The following is an 18,926-nucleotide window of genomic DNA, read 5'->3' as shown; positions in this document are numbered from 1 at the left end:
GGCAGCTTATTCATCTAATAGCATCTGGCCTGATTTTTATTCTTAAAAGCAAAATATTAAAAATAAAAGTCTTGTCCTGCATAAGAACATAGATTTTACTTATTTATTCTAAATATACTTTTGAGATACAACCCTCAAGTTATTCTAATTTTTGCGAAGCATCATGTAAAACCAATGATAAGGTTCCATTGACATGAATGGAAATCAAACTAGTATTGTAATAAAGTAATTTATAAAGCATCTTTAGTAAATATTTTGTGAATGGACCACATAATAAAGATGATTAACATAATTTAACTGTAGTATATTTACAGGCATAATCATAGGACTAGTTTCTGTAATTAATAAGAATCTTTACATAATTTACATAATCTCAAGCCGTGGGCAAACTCATCATATAACGAAATGAAATAGCCTGATTTCCTTATTAAGGCTTTTAAAAATAATTTTCTGTAAGAATGACCTTTGGAGTCACAAGTAAGGCTCAGATCTGTCCAGGTATGAATTGGTTCTGTCATCTCTCCTAATGGGGTCACCTTATCACTGGAAATAGGGTGCCTTCCTAAATATTTTGGAAAATTTCCAATGTATTTCAGAAGTTGGTATCTTAAAGAATGAAATTCTGTCCTTTATTCCAATTTCTTGCCTTTCCAGGGACTTTGCCTAATCCGTCATCTTTAATCCTTCCCTTCCTCCTCAGCCTATAATCATGCTTAAGTCTTTCAACGTGGCAGCCTTTCTCTTGACGCCAGCTATCCTACGGGCACTGCTCTCACTTGCTTTCTCGTTATGGCCAAACCTCTGGAAAGGTCAGTCTGTGCGGTGCCCCTGCATCCTTAGGGCTCCTTCGGTCACTTCTTAACTCTGCACCTGCCATTTGTCAGCATTTCACCACTGAACCTATCCTCGCCACTTTTCACCTCCACTTGCCTGGCTCTCTTAGTGGCATCTGGTATTCCTCATTCCCTTCCTTGAAATCCCCTTCAATGTTCACGGACCCCCAAATGTGCCACATATGTGCCACCACTCCCCAGGGTCCCCTCCTCACTCCTTCTGCCTCACATTCTCCCAAGGGACCCAACGGACCACTGCCCGACTACTGATGATTCCCACATTCGGAACTCTGGTCCAGGTCCTCTCAGCCAATGGACTTCTGAATATCTTCACTGGGAAGTCCCTCTCATGGTTAAACTCAATGTGCCCCAAACTTCCTTATATCATTTTCCTTCCTAGGAATCTGCTCTTCCACTTGTATTTTCTATTGGTGATTTCCTCACTCCCTAGGTCATCTTAGAGGTCCTCCTCTCCCTCATATCCAATGAACTGCCAAGTCCTTTCGAGTCTACCTTTGAACACTTTAGATCCAACCCTTCCTGCCTGGATGTCGGTTACAGTCTCTTAACTGGTTTCCCAGCTTTTAATTGCACTGCCTGCATCCTTCTAATTTACCCTTCGCATGACTTGGAACGTGTGCTCAGTCGTGTCCAGCTCTTTGGTATCCTATGGACTGTAGCCTGCTAGGCTCCTCTGTCCATGGGATTTTTCAGGTAAGAACACTGGAGTGGGTCAGCATTTCCTCCTTCAGGGGATCTTCCCAACGCAGGGATCAAACCTGTGGCTCTTGTGTCTCCTGCATTGGCAGACACGTCACACTGTGCCACCTGGGAAGCCCTATGGCTTGGAATGCTCTCTGTTTAGTTGCTTCTAAAGACTCTGCTTTAGGCATTTCATCTTTCAGGAAGCTTTTCTCGAGTCCCTTTCCTGGGCTGGCAAGCTACCTGGGTACCTTTCTCTATCACAACACTCTGATACCTATGCCATCATAACAGTTCTCATAGAAACTCAGAGGTGTTTTATTCACTCTCTCTCCAACTAACCTGTGGGCCCCTCAAGACAGGGACGCTTCTTTTCATCTGTCCCCCCAGTACTTACATCACAGACTGGTCCTCAGTGTTTCTGAACATGATAACGTTAACACAAACAACAAAGGGACTCTTACAGCATGTGTGCATGCAAGCATGCTTGCGTGTGTGTGTGCTGGTGTGAGGTGCTTGGAGTTCTTGCTGTATGCAAATCTATTTGAAATTTACATTCTTTTGGTGAGTAGAAAAAGGAGGATCCAGAAACACACTGTAGGAAACTCACCAGACTCGCTTCTTGGTTAATGTAGAGATTAAATCTCCAGAGTCTAATTGTGTTTACAGTTAATGACTGTCTATTTTGAGACTCTCTCTGCTTTTTTTTTAAAAAGATAATCTAATCAAGTTCAGGAAAAATTGGGATTTTACAAATAAAAAAACTCACAGCAGGTATCAGACGGCAAAATATGATGTTTCAGGCAAGGAGTCAGTTTACTGACCTTAGCTGGGGCTGACATGGCTTGAGAGCTACTGTTCTTCATCATTTTGGGTCAACTATTTTATTATTTTAGGAGCTTAATTTTTTGAACAGTTCTCTCCTGGATACACAGATACAAATGGCTCCCACAAACATTCGCAAAGCGGTTGTGTGATCTGTTTTGGAGTTCTGAGCCAGGCAGGGGCTGCTAGATAGAAGGTTTGAATGTCTCTCCCCTGTTCCTATCCCTTCACCCTGTGGATATCTAAGAGATAAATGCGTAATGAATTGCTTTACCGAGGCAGGCTTCAGATCCAAGATTTGCCAGCATCCAGCCCCACTACAGCTAAGGGGTAGAAAAGAGGTCTTTGGAGTCAAAGCTCATATATTGGGTATGTCTCTCTGCCAATGGCCTATGACACTGATGTATTCATTTGGGCAGTTTTGATTTGTTCACAGCAGTTGGCAAATGGTAGGTGCTCAACAAATATGTGTTGAAAGGTTACTCTGACTTGTATTGATATATAAAAACCAGATTTTAGCTCTGGCTAACATTTATTCTGTAGTAGTCAGTGTTTCACATAAACCCATCCTCTCCTGTTACCTGGATCTCATGTGTCAGCAAATGGTCAGTTAACTTGTGTTCTTCTATTTTTTTTTTGGAATCCTCAACTTTACATTGTAAATTGGTGCCTGTCAATCTCATTTGAAATGTGGGTTTGTAACAGAAGTGGCGGGACCTGCTGTGGGTTCTTAATTAAATGGGACTGAAGGTTTAGTGGCCCATGACTAAGACGGGATGATTCAGTTCATTTCAGATTTAATCAAAAGAGAAATTTACCATGCTTAATTGAACATGCCAACTTCCTGGTATAACAGATTTCCACTTTTTTTTTTTTTTTTAAGAGAAGGCTTCATGGAAGTGGGAAATTATATTATTAATTTATAATAACAGTATTCAAGTTTGACTGATGAAGGCGACTTAGCATTTTAAGCTCTGGGGATGTCAGAAATAGACAAAAAAAAAAAAAAAAAATCCATGATTCACTTCTGCTGCCACTTAACATTTTCTACGTATGTGATGTGGCAAAATCTGCCTTTACTTGCCAGGTCCAATCTTTCTGCTTTTACTGCTGATGGTTTAGATCATGAAAATAAGATGCAATGAAGTTTGAAGAGCTGGATGTATTCTAATGAGAAGACTTCCTTGGTTCTGGTTTTCAGGAAGACCATGAATTTATCAACTCAGCTGATTTGATCTTTCCTACAGATCTGATGCCAGTTTCTAGTTGGTTAGTTTAGTTATGCACACGCACTAGACTGCTGTCTTCCTGAGATCCAGCCCCAGGGAAGGACTTGTAAGAATACATCTCTAAAACAGTAATGTGGTTAATAACCGGCGAGTTAAATCTGTTTGTCTTTTGGAGAAGGCCCAGCCTTAACAGACAGCATCTGTTCAAGTGCCCAGAAAAATCATCCGGTTATGGAAAGTTGGACCGAATGACTTAAACCATCAACCTGGAATGAATGAAGCATAACATGGTGCTGGAAATGGTGTCGTGCATAACAGAGCTGCCCTCATAGGTAGCTGGGAGGCACCCTGCAGGGACCTCGGAGTTTCTATAGGGATATCAATGATCATGAGGCAAGAAGGATACATGCTGGGCTGGAAATTGGATATCCTGTGTGGGAGGAACAGCCTTGTCACTTCATTTGGAATGGACAAAGACTTCCATCAGAACTCCACCCTGGATTTCACTCAACGTTAGTAAAAACTTGGATTTCTCAAACAAGTAAATCAGAAGCTAGTTACCTTGCAAAAGCTCATCTGCTCTGTAATGAAGTCAGCTTGAATCTCTGTTCAAAGGACTTATTTCAATTTGTTGTTTAAGGCTCACGCCTTCACTGTGCGGAGAAGGGAATGGCACCCCACTCCAGTACTCTTGCCTGGAAAATCCCATGGACGGAGGAGCCTGGTAGGCGGTAGTCCATGGGGTCACACAGAGTCGGGCACGACTGAGCGACTTCCCTTCCCTTTCCCTTCACTGTGAGTGGGAGTGTAAATTGATGCAATACCTTTGGAGGGCAATTTGGCACTACTTTTCGAAGTTTAAAATGTGTATGTCCTTTGATCTGTCATTTTTATTTCCAGAAATTTATTTTAGATGTTTGTTTATACTTCAAAGGGCTTCCCAGGTGGCCCAGTGGTAAAGAATCCACCTGCCAATGCAGGAGACAAAAGAGACACGGGTTTGATCCCTGGGGCAGGACGAGCCCCTGGAGTAGGAAATGACAACCCACTCTAGTACTCTTGCCTGAAAAATTCCATGGATAGAGGAGCCTGATGCTCTACCGTCCATGGGGTTGCAAAGAGTCAGACGTGACTGAGCAAATAGCACATACATTTATATCTTCAATTTAATAGAATTTATTATGTGGGCAAAGAAGATGCTCATGTAGCATTGTAATAACTAAATGAATAAAAATGGAACTATCCTAAATATTCATTGACAGGGGACTGACCGAACCTGCTAAAAAGGAATGGGAAGAGTAAAACAGTGCTAATATGGAAATATCTTAGATATATTAATAGACAAAAGCCACGTATAGAACAGTGTATAGAAGAAAAGAGAATATGTTAAAAAACTGATAAAAGTGGTTAACTCTAAGGAATGAATGGAGTAAGAGGGGTAAGAGGGGGACTCATTTTACTGTCTTTCCTATGTAATGTTTGCTTTTTACCTTTGCATGCATGTAATGATTTTATAATAAAAAGAATGGTTAAAATTAATTTGCAATTTAAAATTTCTACTGTGGCAAAAGTTTGGATTTACAACTAAAAGAGAATATAGGTTTCATGGGGGTAGTTGTTCTTTTAAGGGTCCTTTCCACAGGAACTAATGGACTATTTGTTGTATTTAACCACACTAATAGTTTGGCTATGAACTGGATCAAATAATACACAAGTGTTTTAGTTCAGATGCTATGGTCCAGGAACCTACCTATCACAATCTTGGTGCCAGCGTACCCAAAATGCAAGATCAAGTTTTCTGAAGGTTCACCTTAAAGACATATCTTAAAGGCAGACTTGCAAATTACATCTGCCAACACACTTCATAAAGGCCACCAGGCCAGAGTCTTGACCATGGCATTGTCCATTATCTGAACTTCTTTCTGAAGAAGCGTCCTTGGCTTCTCCAGAGAAGGGGGATTGCTGTCTGAGGCAGGCCACTCCATCTTTGGCCATGTCTGTAGGAAGGGTCCTCCTGTGCTGGACTGAACTCTCTGTCCCTGAATTGAGGAGGCTGATCTCCTTCTTCAACTTTCCCCACTCCCAGCCGGACTCATGGGGTTCCCCAGAGCTCCTCTCTCCTGGAAAGACAGACCTTACTTCATCACTGCAAACTGCCCATGAGACCAATCCAAAGAAAGAGGCTCTAAAACATTTTTAAACCTAAAGAAGTTTAAAAACATGGTGAGGTTGTTGCCATCCCATGCTACATTCTTGTTCTCTTCAGCAAAGCCTCCAGGTCATCCATCACCATTGAGATGCTTATCACCAAGTGGCTCTGAAAATCCCTGGTCTGACTCAATCTCTCAGTCCTGCCATCAGTAAATTTCATACATTCTTAACTTCTGTGAACGTTGTCTTTTTGTTCCTATTGAGTGTGGTTGTTTCTTGATGGTCCCTTTTCTCCTGTGACTCTTGAAAGTGACACTATTTTGCTCCAAGTGCTCTTTACCTTATTCCATCCTCCCTTCCTCATTACTCATACATGAATTCTCTGTCCTTGTTTGAAGCCCAGGCCGATAAACTCTACCACTTTTACCTCAACTGACTTCCTAGTCATGCTTCCCTCATTCCCGAAGATACTGGAACACAGTTCACTATTTTTATCTCCACCGTTACTCGTGTTACCATCCATGATGACTTTACATGGGTGAACCCTGCAACACTTGGCTCCTTACCACCCTTACCTACCCTCTTTCAGCTGCCCTTTCTCACCTTGTCAATCCACTCCTGCAGTTAAACCTTGTCACTGGCAATAACAGTACCATGTCCAAACTCCTGACTTGAAGCATCTCACATTCTGTCCATAACTCTTATCTTTCAGTTCAGTTCAGTTCAGTCGCTCAGTCGTGTCCGATTCTCTGTGACCCCATGAATTGCAGCATGCCAGGCCTCCCTGTCCATCACCAACTCCCGGAGTTCACTCAAGACTCACGTCCATCGAGTCAGTGATGCCATCCAGCCATGTCATCCTCTGTCATCCCCTTCTCCTCCTGCCCCCAATCTCTCCCAGCATCAGAGTCTTTTCCAATGAGTCAACTCTTGGCATGAGGTGGCCAAAGTACTGGAGTTTCAGCTTTAGCATCATTCCTTCCAAAGAAATCCCAGGGCTGATCTCCTTCAGAATGGACTGGTCGGATCTCCTTGCAGTCCAAGGGATTCTCAGGAGTCTTCTCCAACACCACAGTTCAAAAGCATCAATTATTTGGCACTCAGCTTTCTTCACAGTCCAACTCTCACATCCATACATGACCACTGGAAAAACCATAGCCTTGACTAGACAGACCTTTGTTGGCAAAGTAATGTCTCTGCTTTTCAATATGCTATCTAGGTTGGTCATAACTTTTCTTCCAAGGAGTAAGCGTCTTTTAATTTCATGGCTGCAGTTCTTTGATCTCATCTGTCAATTCATTAATGCCATCACCTTTTTACAGCCCTCCTTTAGAACAAGTTCTTCACCTGGTTTCTGGGATGCTATTCTCTCCCCATCCTCTGCCTACCCCAGTCTCCTTTGCTGTGCATTCTCCCCTCTTCCCAAATGCTACACTTAGAGTTCCCAGGGCTCAGTCCTTGGCCTCCTCTTTTCTACTGATTAGCTAGGTATTCTTATTTAGTTCTATAGCTTTAAATGACTTATAGTCTATGACTTTCAAATTTACATCTGTAACCCTAACTTTTCCCCTAAGCTCCAGACTCCAAATCCACTTTATCCATATCTCCAATTGTTGTTGTTCAGTCATTCAGTCGTGTCTGACTTCTTGTGATCCCATGAACTGCGCTACGCAGGCTTCCATGTCCTTCACCATCTCCCAGAGTTTGCTCAAACTCATGTCCATTGAGTCCATGATGTCATCCAACCATCTTATCCTCTGTCACCCCCTTCTCCTTCTGCCCTCAATCTTTTCCAGCATCAGGGTCTTTGCCAATGAGTCAGTCCTTTGCATCAGGAGGCCAAAGTATTGGAGCTTCAGCATCAGTCCTTCCAATGAGTTTTCAGGGTTGATTTCCTTTAGGATTGACTGGTTTGATCTCCTTGCAGTCCAAGGGACTCTCAAGAGTCTTCTCCAGCACCACAGTTTGAAAGCATCAATTCTTTGGCATTTGGCCTTCTTTATGGTCCAATGCTCACATCCCTACATGACTACTGGAAAAACCATAGCTTTGACTAGACAGACCTTTGACTATATTAGCATGAGTTCTCAATCTCACTCCAGAGCTTACTCTGGTTTCAGTCTTCCCCATCAGCACACAGTTTTATGAAAGCAATGTTTCTCTGTTATGGAGAGATTGCAAGTTGCCTATTAATATCTTCCTTTTTCATTTCCTAGTGACATACCATCTAAATTATTGGGGACAGTAAGTCACCCAGCTTGACATACTACATTTCCAAGCTTCCTTGAACTACTGCTGCTGCTAAGTCGCTTTAATCGTGTCCGACTCTGTGCGACCCCATAGATGGCAGCCCACCAGGTTCCTCTGTCCCTAGGATTCTCCAGGCAAGAATACTGGAGTGGGTTGCCATTTCCTTCTCCATCCTTGAACTAGATGTAGGAAAGTAGTGGAGTTTTGTACAGATTTTACTTGGAAGGTCTAAAAGGAAGCCTCCTTAAAAAGAAGACAAAATAGCTGGGGAAAATAATTTTGGGAGGAGAAAATGGTAACCCAGTCCAGTATTCTTGCCTGGAAAATCCCATGGACAGTGCAGTGGCACCTGGCAGGCTACAGTCCACGGGGTCGCAAGGAGTCGGACACAACTGAGCACGCACAAGACTTCTTGAAACACAGATGTGATGGTGGAGCTGTAGTGGCAGCCACCTTGGACATGAGGTGCCCTTGAGGTTGAAAGTCATATATTAAGATGGTGGAGCAGAAGGATGAAGGAGTTTGGGTCTTGGATTATTGTGAAGCTTCCATATCAGCCATGTACAGCTTGCCTCTGGACCTCTTTTACTCATGAAAGATACACTTCTATCTGACTTAAGTCCTGTTAATTTGGATTTTCTGCTAGAGTTGAACCTATCCTGCTTAATATATCAGAGTATATAACACAGTCTCACCAGTTCAAAGCCAGGATTAAAATATAATGTGAAGGCCACAGATAGCACCAAGTACCCGTTTTAGGATTACATTTTCAGAGGATATCTTTTGGGCAATGGAAAATACCAATGAACAGTATTACAAAATTCAATTTCTTTTTGAAAAAGAACTGGAATCTGTGCTAAAGTGTTAGTTGCTCAGTCGTGTCTGACTCTTTGTGACCCCATGGACTGCAGCCCACCAGGCTTATCCATCTATAGAATTCTCCATGCAAGAATACTGGAGTGGTTTGCCATTCCCTTCTCCAGAGGATCTTCCCAATCGAGGGATTGAACCCAGGTCTCCTGGGCAGATTCTTTACATTCTGAGCCATCAGAAATATTTTACTGTAGTTATGAATGTAAAATAACTGGCTAGACTATGTAATCTTCGGGTGCTTCTGTTTCTTTGAAATTTTCAAAACTCAGCCACACGATTAACTGAGGAACCCATGATTCATATAAGACATTATTAGTTTCTTAGCTTAGTAAAGGGGTTATTGGTTGCCATGAAACTAGCCTTAATTTCAATAAGGAAAAGATCATTATTATTCTTACCCTTGATATTAAAACAAACTTGTCTTTGTTCATTTATACAAATGAACAAAGATTGACTTTTTAAATAGTGGGGAAATTATTTTTCTAGACATGGCTTCTGTTAAATGGCAATGAGTTTAACATAATACATTGCATATTTGCAAAGTGTCCTTAGTCATGAGTTCTGTTTACCTACTTATCTGCATGTCTTTATGAATGTTTATCTCCAAAGAGCAGAGATGAGTAGTTGTGTATACTGCCATTGGTGGAAAGGCATCTCTTTGAATTCCTCGGTTCCATCACACAAGCTTTCTTTTGAACTAACTTTTTACATTTTCATTTAAAAGGAAGCCAAGTTCAATTTATTGAGGATTTTCCAGAGTGATAATGGTATGTTATCTGTAGATGAGAAATAAACTATGGGTTACTGATTTATTTTTAAACTCAAGTATAGCTGATTTACAATGTTGTGTTAGTTTCAGGTATATAGCAAAATGATTCAGTTATATATATATGAATATATATATATGTATATGTGTATTCTTTTTCAGATTCTTTTCCATTATAGGTTATTATAAGATACTGAATACACTTCCCTGTGCTGTAGAATATGTTTATCTGTTAAACTATGGGTTATTTACCTTAAGTAAAAACTGGAGATTGCCCTTCCAAGAATATTAAGTATCATCCCATGAAGAGATAAAGGAATGGCTGCCCACGTAGGGGGAACTGAGGTCACTAAAAGACTGTCCCTGGAGCCACTTGCTTGAATCTCTGGAAACATCTTGTTACAGATCAAGTCTAGGAACATGATTCATTCAGAGCAGATGCTCAGCTATTATCAAGTGAACACATTAGTATCAGGTGGTTGGTAGGGTAGGCGAGCCATCACCTTGGGAAGCAGGAATGAGGGAGTGGAGACATGGCCTCTTTTGAGAATCCCGTCCTCATTTCCACTGGGCTCCTTGGCACCTTGGGTTTGCCCACCATGTTACTCATCTTGCTGCCTGTGTTCCCCACTGGAGTGTGAATTCTTTAGGAGTAGAGCTATCTTTAATCTCCACGAGCCCTGTACTCAGTCTAATGCCTGGTCCAGAATGGGTGTTGCTGAACAAATACGTTAGAGAATGAATGCTGTTGTCTAGTTGCTCAGTTGTGTCCAACTCTTTGTGACCATAGGGACTATAGCCTGCCAGGCTCCTCTGTCCATGGAATTCTCCAGGCAAGAATACAAGAATGGGTTGCCACTTCCTTCTCCAGGGAGGGAATGAATGAGTGAGTGGATACAATTCTGCTGGTTCAGGGTAGGAGAGGAAGTTGGGTGTGGCCCAGGCAGCTGTTCTGATTTAGGTTCTGGGCACCTGAGACAAGGGAGGGAGGAATTGGGCTCTGAGGGGAGGGGCAAACTTTACAAAAAATGTTACAATTTTTTCCAGTGTCTGAGAGTAAGCAGTTAAAAAAAATATTTAAAAACATTAAATTTAATATTTAAATTTAAAATATTAAAGTTTAAAATTTTTAAATATTAAAATTTAGTTGCAGCATGCAGGATCTTTGGTTGCAGCATACAAACTCTCAGCTGTAGCATGTGGGATCTAGATCCCTGACTAGGGATCAAACCCTGGCCTTCTGCCCAGAGGGTGGAGCATTAGCCACTGGACCACCAGGGAAGCCCCAGGTTGTTTTACTAAAATAAAATTTTAAATGTCTAGTAATCAAGTACAGAGGCCATGTTTCAGTCAATAACTGTCATTCCTTAGTCTGTGGTTCAACTTTTCCATGATCTGGTCTCCATCAAGCCTTTCTTCCTACTCCTACACTGCAGCCAATCTGCACTGTCCAGTTCTTATACCACCTCGCCGAGCAACCGCAGTGGAGCTGAGAAGGCGGTGAGTGGTCCTGAGTTCAGGTTCCACATTGCAACTTACTACCTCTGAGTTCCAGAGCCAATCACTTTGCTTCTCTGAATCTTAAAGTTCCCACATCTAACAGAATACTTGTTTGGGCTTTGGTTTTCTCATCATCAGTAAAATCGACCTTGTGATCATTACAAGGATTAAATTAATATATATAAATTTAATATATATTAATATATTACCCTCAGAGCATTGTGCCTGGCGGGTGGGGGGCACTCAGTAAGGCTTGGTGTGGCCCCTTCTTTCATCCCTCAGCCTGGTGGGCCTGGTGGGAACCAGTCTTCCTACCCCAATGTAACCCATATTTACTGATCTTTTAGGGCCCAGGTCAAAGACCACCTTCACAAAATCCTCTCCTTCCCCATCCCCCACCCTTGAAAGCAATCTTTCCCCTTCCTGTAGCCTGTTATCTTTTTTCTGAATACCTATGGGACTTACCACTCTCTTCCTGGTGCCTCAGTGATTATTAAAACTCAGTGTTTTATTTCTTCCCCATCTGTAAGTTCCATGGGGGCAAACTGTCCACCTTTTAATCTTGTACTTCAACGAAGACCTAGCAGAATAACTTGCATAAAGCAGGTGCTTAAAATAACAGACTGAATACGTGCAAGACAATTCTCTATACTTAGTAGATCATCACGCAATTTTTCTTAGGATGGGGGTGGCATATGTAATTCATCTTTCCACTTAATCCACTTTAGGGGAAAAAAGCAGGCCTCATTGCAAGTAGCTTACTTCACACAACATCCAGAGAAATCTCCAGAAACAGTTACAAATAATGACTGGTCACATGGGCAAGTATAATAAAGCCGTGTCAAGGGCTAGTCACATTTCTAAAATTGTGAAAAGAAATGCTCAAATGGAGAGCGCTATTTCTTGAAGGCTAAACTAGTCCCCTATTGCCCATAACATCTTCATCTTTATCATACTTCCTTAAGTTGTGTAACATGGAGATGCTATAAGTCACAGTTATTATTATTATTTTCAGTGAGAGGAGGAATTTGAAAGTCATGCATGGCTGTTGCCAGATCTGAGGTTACTGAACTGGCCTTGAGTCTTTTAGATGGAATCCCAGAATTAGGTTTAAGCCAGGCCTGGCTTGTCGTGGAGGCAGCTGCCAAAAGGATGTAATATGAGGTGACTGGATGGAGACCCACCCCGCCCCCACCCGCTGCTCCAGTCATCCTTTCCATGAGTGGCAGAGAGGGATTGCTATGTGTTTGGAAAACTTGTGAGTCTTTCAAAGGTTACTATTCTAGATAAAGGATAATGCCTTAACCAGCATTTCTAAAAGAGTCCCACAAGAGGCTCCATGGAAGAATGGTTTCTCTGACCAAAAAAGTCTGGGCAATACGGCAAACTCTATCCCTCTGCGTGCATGCTAACTTGCTTCAGTCGTGTCCGACTCTTTCTGACCTTATGGACTGTACCCTGCCAGGCTCCTCTGTCCATGGAGTTCTCCAGGCAAGAATACGGAAATGGGTGGCCATTTCCTTCTCCAGGGGATCTTCCTGACTCAGGGATTGAACCCATGACTCCTGCGTTGCAGGCGGATCCTTTACCACTGAGCCACCAGGGAAGCCTCCATCCCTCTATACGATTTATTATTATATGCTACAGTGCGCAGGTGCACATGGAAGGAAGGCTCTGACAAGTCACATGGTAAAGAAATCTATTTAGCTTAATTCAGAAGCTCTCCCGCTTACTTAATAACAAAATCAAGCTTGCTTTCTTTTTTTCCCCCGGATGGCTGCAAAATCCCTAATGACATGATCTGATAGTACTATTTCATAGAATTTACTTTAAAAATGCTCCCTTAGCTACCTTTAGCTATCACTGTAACTGGGATGAATTTTCAGCTAAGAATGGGACACAAAGGGATATGCATGAAGGGATGGGCAGTCCAGGGAAGGATAAGGAATCTTAAAGGTGACCCAGGAAGGTCCCCAAACACAATTTTACAGTTTTGCTACGGGCCGGTCATGCTTCTCATGCTAGACATTATTTTGACTCTGTTTGCCTGCTTAGAAAGCCCGGCTGTTCGATATCAATTGGTATCATCAGATCAGAAGCGGCACTTTTGCATCTTCATGTGATGTTGAATTTTCTGGTGTGGGGAAGAAGAGAAAGGGAGCGCTCCAATGGCAATTTGCTCCCATAGATGTGGGAAGAGGAAGGAAAGGAAGGGTAAGGGAGAAACAGGTCAATAGAAGCAACAAGAAGCCAGAAGCAGCTAAGGGCGGAAGGCAGAGGACAGGATGGAGGGATGAGAAAGAGTGAGGGGTTGTGACTACTCAGGTAGAAGGTAGCAAACCCACTGGCCACTCAAGCTATGAAGTTTAGACTGAGGGCTGTGAGATGCCTGGAAAAGCAATTAAATTATAAAGTCAGTGAGCCCCAAAGTTTTGGCTTCCCAAGCCAATCATCAAGCAAAATCAAAGTGGTGTGAAGACATGGACTGAAAATAACAGCTGGGACAGGAGCCTTCCTTTAAGGCAGGGACTACTCTTTCTGTCCCCATGGTGGTAGGATACGCTGGTAGGTAGCTTTCTGCCTTTAGGGCTTTCTGCCCAAGGATCTGCACTTCCCCCACGTTGTTGGGAGGGCCTTGGGTTACAGTAGAGCCCAGTCTGAGATTCTAACTGTGGCCCGCTGCTTTAGAAAACACCACCATGGTTAACTGACAGCACAGAGATAAAAGTAAAGAAGGACCCCAGAGCTTTGCAGAAGCCAGAGTGGGGAGGGGCTGAGAAGGGCCTTCCTCTTATCGAGGGCTGTCTGACATTCTGCCTCCTGCATGCAGAGCAACTAGGAGACCTTTGGCAAACTAAGGCAACTCAGAAATACTAGAAGCTGAAAACAAGATATGCAACACTCTGGGGAGTTTCTCTCATGTTGAAGGACAAAATGAACTGATCCCCTTCCTAGGGTACCTTTAGCTCTCTTGTCAGTATCAGTGAAAAAAGCATGTGAAAACTCCAAATGTTTTCATAACTTACAAATATCATTTATTAGTCAAAAAGTGGAGGTATGTGTGGGATTAGGACAAGAGGACAACTCCTTTTACCAGAAGGCACAAATTTTAAGTTGCTGTTCCACGGTGCACTTATTTCAGAAAAGTCACTGACTTGGGGAAGACTGTGCCCTGGGACAGTGTCTGGAATTGTAGATGCACTGAAAAATAAATCTCTGCCAGACTTCATTTACTCAGGGGAAATGCTCAAAACGATACGTCCAATCTCACACGGTGTGAACTCCAATATATACAGCCCCACTGGCTGGAACAATGACCCTGGCCTCTCTCAGATGAGTTAGCATGGGTTGTGGGAGAAAAGGACAGGGGCCTACAGTCCTCTGCATCAGAAACAGGTCTCCATTTCGAATCTAGGGATTCCTTTAGATTGCTCATTCCTTTGCATAAATCAGAATATCACCAGAAGATACATATCTCCCCCCACCCCCAAATTAGGGGCATATTAAAAGGAAGTGTCAGTCTGATGTATTTTTCTATGTTGTAAGCATGTGGAGGAACTAACGGTGATCCAATGGGTGTGGGCTTGTGTTTACATTGCTGACACCATTTCACTGAGTGTGTTACACGACTGAGATGGTTTGGATCGTTTGAATGGAATAACATGATCACCCATGGTATTGCATGTCTCCAATTCCAAATCAACACAATGGCAGCAACTAGACGAAAATGCAGAAAGAATTATAAATCACACAATGTCACTGAAGTCATGCAAAGAGGGGGAAAATAAAGACTAAAAAAATGGGCAAGCCACAGACACCATAAATTAAAAAAAAAAAAGCCAATGAATACAATTCTAAAATCATTCTTACCTTCTTCAGTCATTGTGTCATAATATTTTAGTTTTCCATATGATCCAAGTTCTACAACATCACAGTAAAAGACACAAAGATAAGGAACGAGCTGTAATGCAAGAACTTTGTTTTTTACACATTCTTAATTAATCAGATTCAGAGTTATACTGTCAAATTCCGCAATCGTAACTATATAGAGATGTGCAAACATGGGCCATGTGGCAGACGGCTTTCACGGCCCATTTTCAGAAATCACTTAAAATATATTATCCCACTAGGGGTAGGACGTGCCCTGCATTACAGAACAGGACACAGTTATTTTAACATCTGATGAAACAGAACACTTGGCGAAGATATCTTCACGGCAGGTCCAGCCTTGCCCTGTCATTTTTAGAGATGATATGCCAAGAGGAAGGGCTGGACCAGAGACCCTTCCGAGGTTTCTAGAGACCCACTGGGGTGTGTAGATGCTGGCACTCCTTGCCAGGAAACAGCAGTCCCAGAAGTTCATTTCATAGCTTTTCTCCAACAGAACTACTTCCTAGAGGTTAATAAGGAAGGAAGGCTACCTGGGAAAAACCCCAAACGAAAAACTATGTTCTAAACTTCCCTTTCATTTCTAATCTCATATTACAGGCAAAAAGCACTGAATACCATGGGTGCAACATGCTTGGAAGGGCTGGGAAAGGTGCAAAAGACTTCAGGAGGAAGTGGGAGGCATGCTCCCAGGGAAGGACAGGTGGCCCAGAGCAGCCACAACTCCATGCTCAGGGCATCACCTGCCGCCACGTAGCCTGCAGGGGCCAGGAGGCAACCTCCCGGATGCAGCTCAGGAAAGGCCTCGGCTGCGATGGAAACTGCTGGCCGAAAGCAAGCTCGTCTGAGTCAGCTGGTAGAAGCGGCATCTTGGGGAGGGGGACAGAAGAGGTGGGGACACACCATTTCTGTTTTCTTCCTTCAGTTCTAAAACAGAAACTTTCATTCCTGTCCATCTGAAAATTCCAGATTGTTTGAAGCAACATTTTGAGCAGGTTAAAAATATTTTCCTGGTCATCACAACACTCTCCCAATAAACTTAAGAGATATTAATGAGATGTGAGATACTCCTGTGATTCTGTGGAATGCTTCCATGGCTCATTAACTTGGTGGGCTGCTAAAAACTCCCATATGAATGGACTAATAACTGATGGGTTCTGTGTACAAGATAAGGCTCTAGTTTAAAACACAATAGTAAATATTCTTCTCTTTATAGTATATATTATACACATTCTTTTTCCATGTGCCTAAAATTTTACCTAAAGCTATTTTAACACACTAATACAAAATTATGCCTTGGGGAGAAAAATCACCTCATTTTTACGTTTCTGCAAAAGCCTAACTATTCTGGATTTTGTTAGACCCATGACAAAGGATGCAAGTGCTTCAATAAGAAATTGAATTTTGCATCCAAACAAGAAGGCTTTTAAAAAAATTGACTTCTAGGGATTGCCTTCAGTTAAAAAAACATTTTTTTTTCCTGCCATTTTAAGAACAGTAGTCTATTATACAAGTGATACTGCCAAAGTCTGGGATTTTAAGGTGATCTAAATTCCTTCGTAAATATTAAACACATGTTCATGGTGGCTTTACACATAATCTGTGCCTTGTGTGTGAGTGGTGTGATGTGTATGTATAATCCTGCAGTAAGCTGATGAATTATACCAGCCAACTAATTTTTTTGTAACCTCCACTCTTTCCCTGAGGTAAAGCAGGCGAATAAGCAGCTGGCATTCTCTTTCTTTGCCAAGGAAACAGAATGTGGAGTTCATGTTTGCAAAGTTGGGTCGAAACCATATTTCTACACAGTGGAGATACACTACTGCATTTTTGCCTTTTGAGATGCTACCTCTCTGTACACACACACACCGGTCTTCATGTATCAGTCCCAAACTTTCAAACATCTGCTAGAGACAGATGTGATTAAGTCTTTACCTCCTCTCTCATGGAGCCAGGTATAAACACATACAATCATATTCTTTGATTAATTTATTAAATTAATACCAACATGGTCAAAACTGGATCCAGGGGTGGCTGACAAAACTCACACATTCTTGCTGCTGTGGCGATTCCTAGATTGTTCCTTAGCTACTTCCTTAGATGAGTACTGGGGCAGGGGGACAAGACCTGGACAGGATATACCAAAAAGGAGGCTAAAGGTGGTAGAAGAGAAGGAATCAGAGCAGTGAAAGGCTGAATGACAACAGGTGATGGAGTGACTTGAAGCACAGTGAAGAAGGTGGGCAAGGCAACAGTATTTGCCCAAGTGAAGAGAATCATGTTTGGTGCTTACTTAAAAAAAGGTACACGGACCAGCCTGTTGGAATAGAGTTTTTATCGTTGACCTCAATGGGATAGTGAGACAGTGAACTCGGCACCTCAGTTCTTCCAAATGGTCAGGGTGGTCTCCTGGGGCTGGTGGGACAGTATCTCCAACAGCCAGCGCCTCCCTTCCTTGAACCAGGGGCTCAGAAGGTGCAGGAAGAGGGGTGCGACATGTGACTAGGACAGACACGTGCGCATCCATAAGTTGGAGCACATTTGCACCCAGCTAGCGTCCCACAGCCCATGGACACCTCATGGAAAGCGGCCTGAGAGGCATGAATGAAAACTCACCTGCAAGCGGCAATGGGCTCCCGTCAGCACACTCCCCATGGACAGTAGCCATGGCAACTTTAGCACCATTGGATTAGGATTCAAAGTGGTCCCAATCCAAGCTGAATTTCTTGGGATAGGAGGGAGGAGGGAGGGGGATCAAGAGGGGGCTGTTTAATACCATTGAATAACTTCCATTATGTCAACTGAGCACGAGGAAAAGGGATGAATCAGTAGTGAAGATCATCCTGATTACCATCCAGTGCCTCTTCTCTATAAGATTTCTCTAAGAAGAAGTCTGGAACCCAGTGGCTGGTGTTTGAGACGAGCCTATGAGCTGATCAGCTGCCTAACATGGCATGATTGGTCACCATTTGGGCAGGTGGATCCATGGGCGTCCAAGCTCCTGGGGCTCTAGGAGAGCCTGAATCTACTGATATTCCTCTGCCCACTGCCTCTCAGGCCTTCCAGCAAGGTCATCACCTGGCTTTAACGTACCTCTGAATTCTTGTCCGCCATCTTGGTTGATAAGTCAAGGAAAAGATCTTCAGTCTCAACGGATCTGCAACCAAGAACTAGTGCTTTTTGGCCCCTAATTTCTTCCTTTCTTAAAAAGGGTATGGACACAGATTTCTCCTTCCAACATTGACCTTCTCAGTTCCACTTTTGGAACCTCTGGCATTTTCAACCACTTTCTCAACAAATTTCCCCAGATAGGAGCAGCACCTTCCAGGCCTCAAAATTCTGACATATAAAACAGAAAGTCAACAGAAAAATCTATGCTGAATTCATTTTGTTAGAATAAAGAGCAGAGGTAGAGAAATCAGTGAAAGCAACATTCATTAAGTGTTGGTTGATGGAAAAAATAATGTGTGTTTTCTTAAATCAAAGAGCTGCTTTATTTTTGACACTGAATTTGTAGATCTAAAATTTAGATTTTAGATTTTCTTAACACAGAGATTAGTTCCTTGGTAAAGTTGTCTAATACCTATTAAGGAAGTATGCAGATATCAGATTACATCACATCCAGGAAAGGATTATTTTCAGTAGCTAAAAGAAGTTAAGAACACAGGCTTTGAAGCCAGGGTCCAGGTTTGAACCCAAGATCTGCCACTTTTTAGCTGTGTGACTTTGAGCAAATTGCTTTGCCTTTCTGAGTCTTGGTGTCCTCAGCTATAAAAGGGCATGCTTGTATTAATATCTATCTCACAAAGCTGTGGTGAAGAGTAGGTGAGATAATAATACCCACTAAGCAATCAATAATAAGCAGCTTCATTATTGCAAGCACCACCAAGAAGAGTGAAAGAGAACCCA

At 42.4% G+C, this 18,926-nt stretch overlaps 1 protein-coding gene across 4 annotated transcripts in view; it reads right to left on the bottom strand.

Moving 5' to 3' along the window:
* SLC24A2 (solute carrier family 24 member 2) overlaps positions 1-18,926 on the bottom strand; it is a 289,753-nt gene that overhangs the window by 60,584 nt on the left and 210,243 nt on the right. For 3 of the 4 annotated variants that reach the window (XM_070794474.1, XM_070794477.1, XM_070794476.1), the window contains one exon: positions 15,000-15,050. The exons of the other annotated variant lie outside the window; for it this stretch is intronic. In XM_070794474.1, the coding sequence (XP_070650575.1) occupies positions 15,000-15,050 (51 nt within the window). The remainder of the gene's footprint in view (positions 1-14,999; positions 15,051-18,926) is intronic. 4 annotated transcript variants of the gene reach the window in all.

This window comes from Bos indicus, chromosome 8 (genome assembly GCF_029378745.1).
Source record: "Bos indicus isolate NIAB-ARS_2022 breed Sahiwal x Tharparkar chromosome 8, NIAB-ARS_B.indTharparkar_mat_pri_1.0, whole genome shotgun sequence".
NCBI lineage: Eukaryota > Metazoa > Chordata > Mammalia > Artiodactyla > Bovidae > Bos > Bos indicus.
Note: the sequence above shows the minus strand (reverse complement) of the source record. Positions and strands in the feature narration are given on the sequence as shown.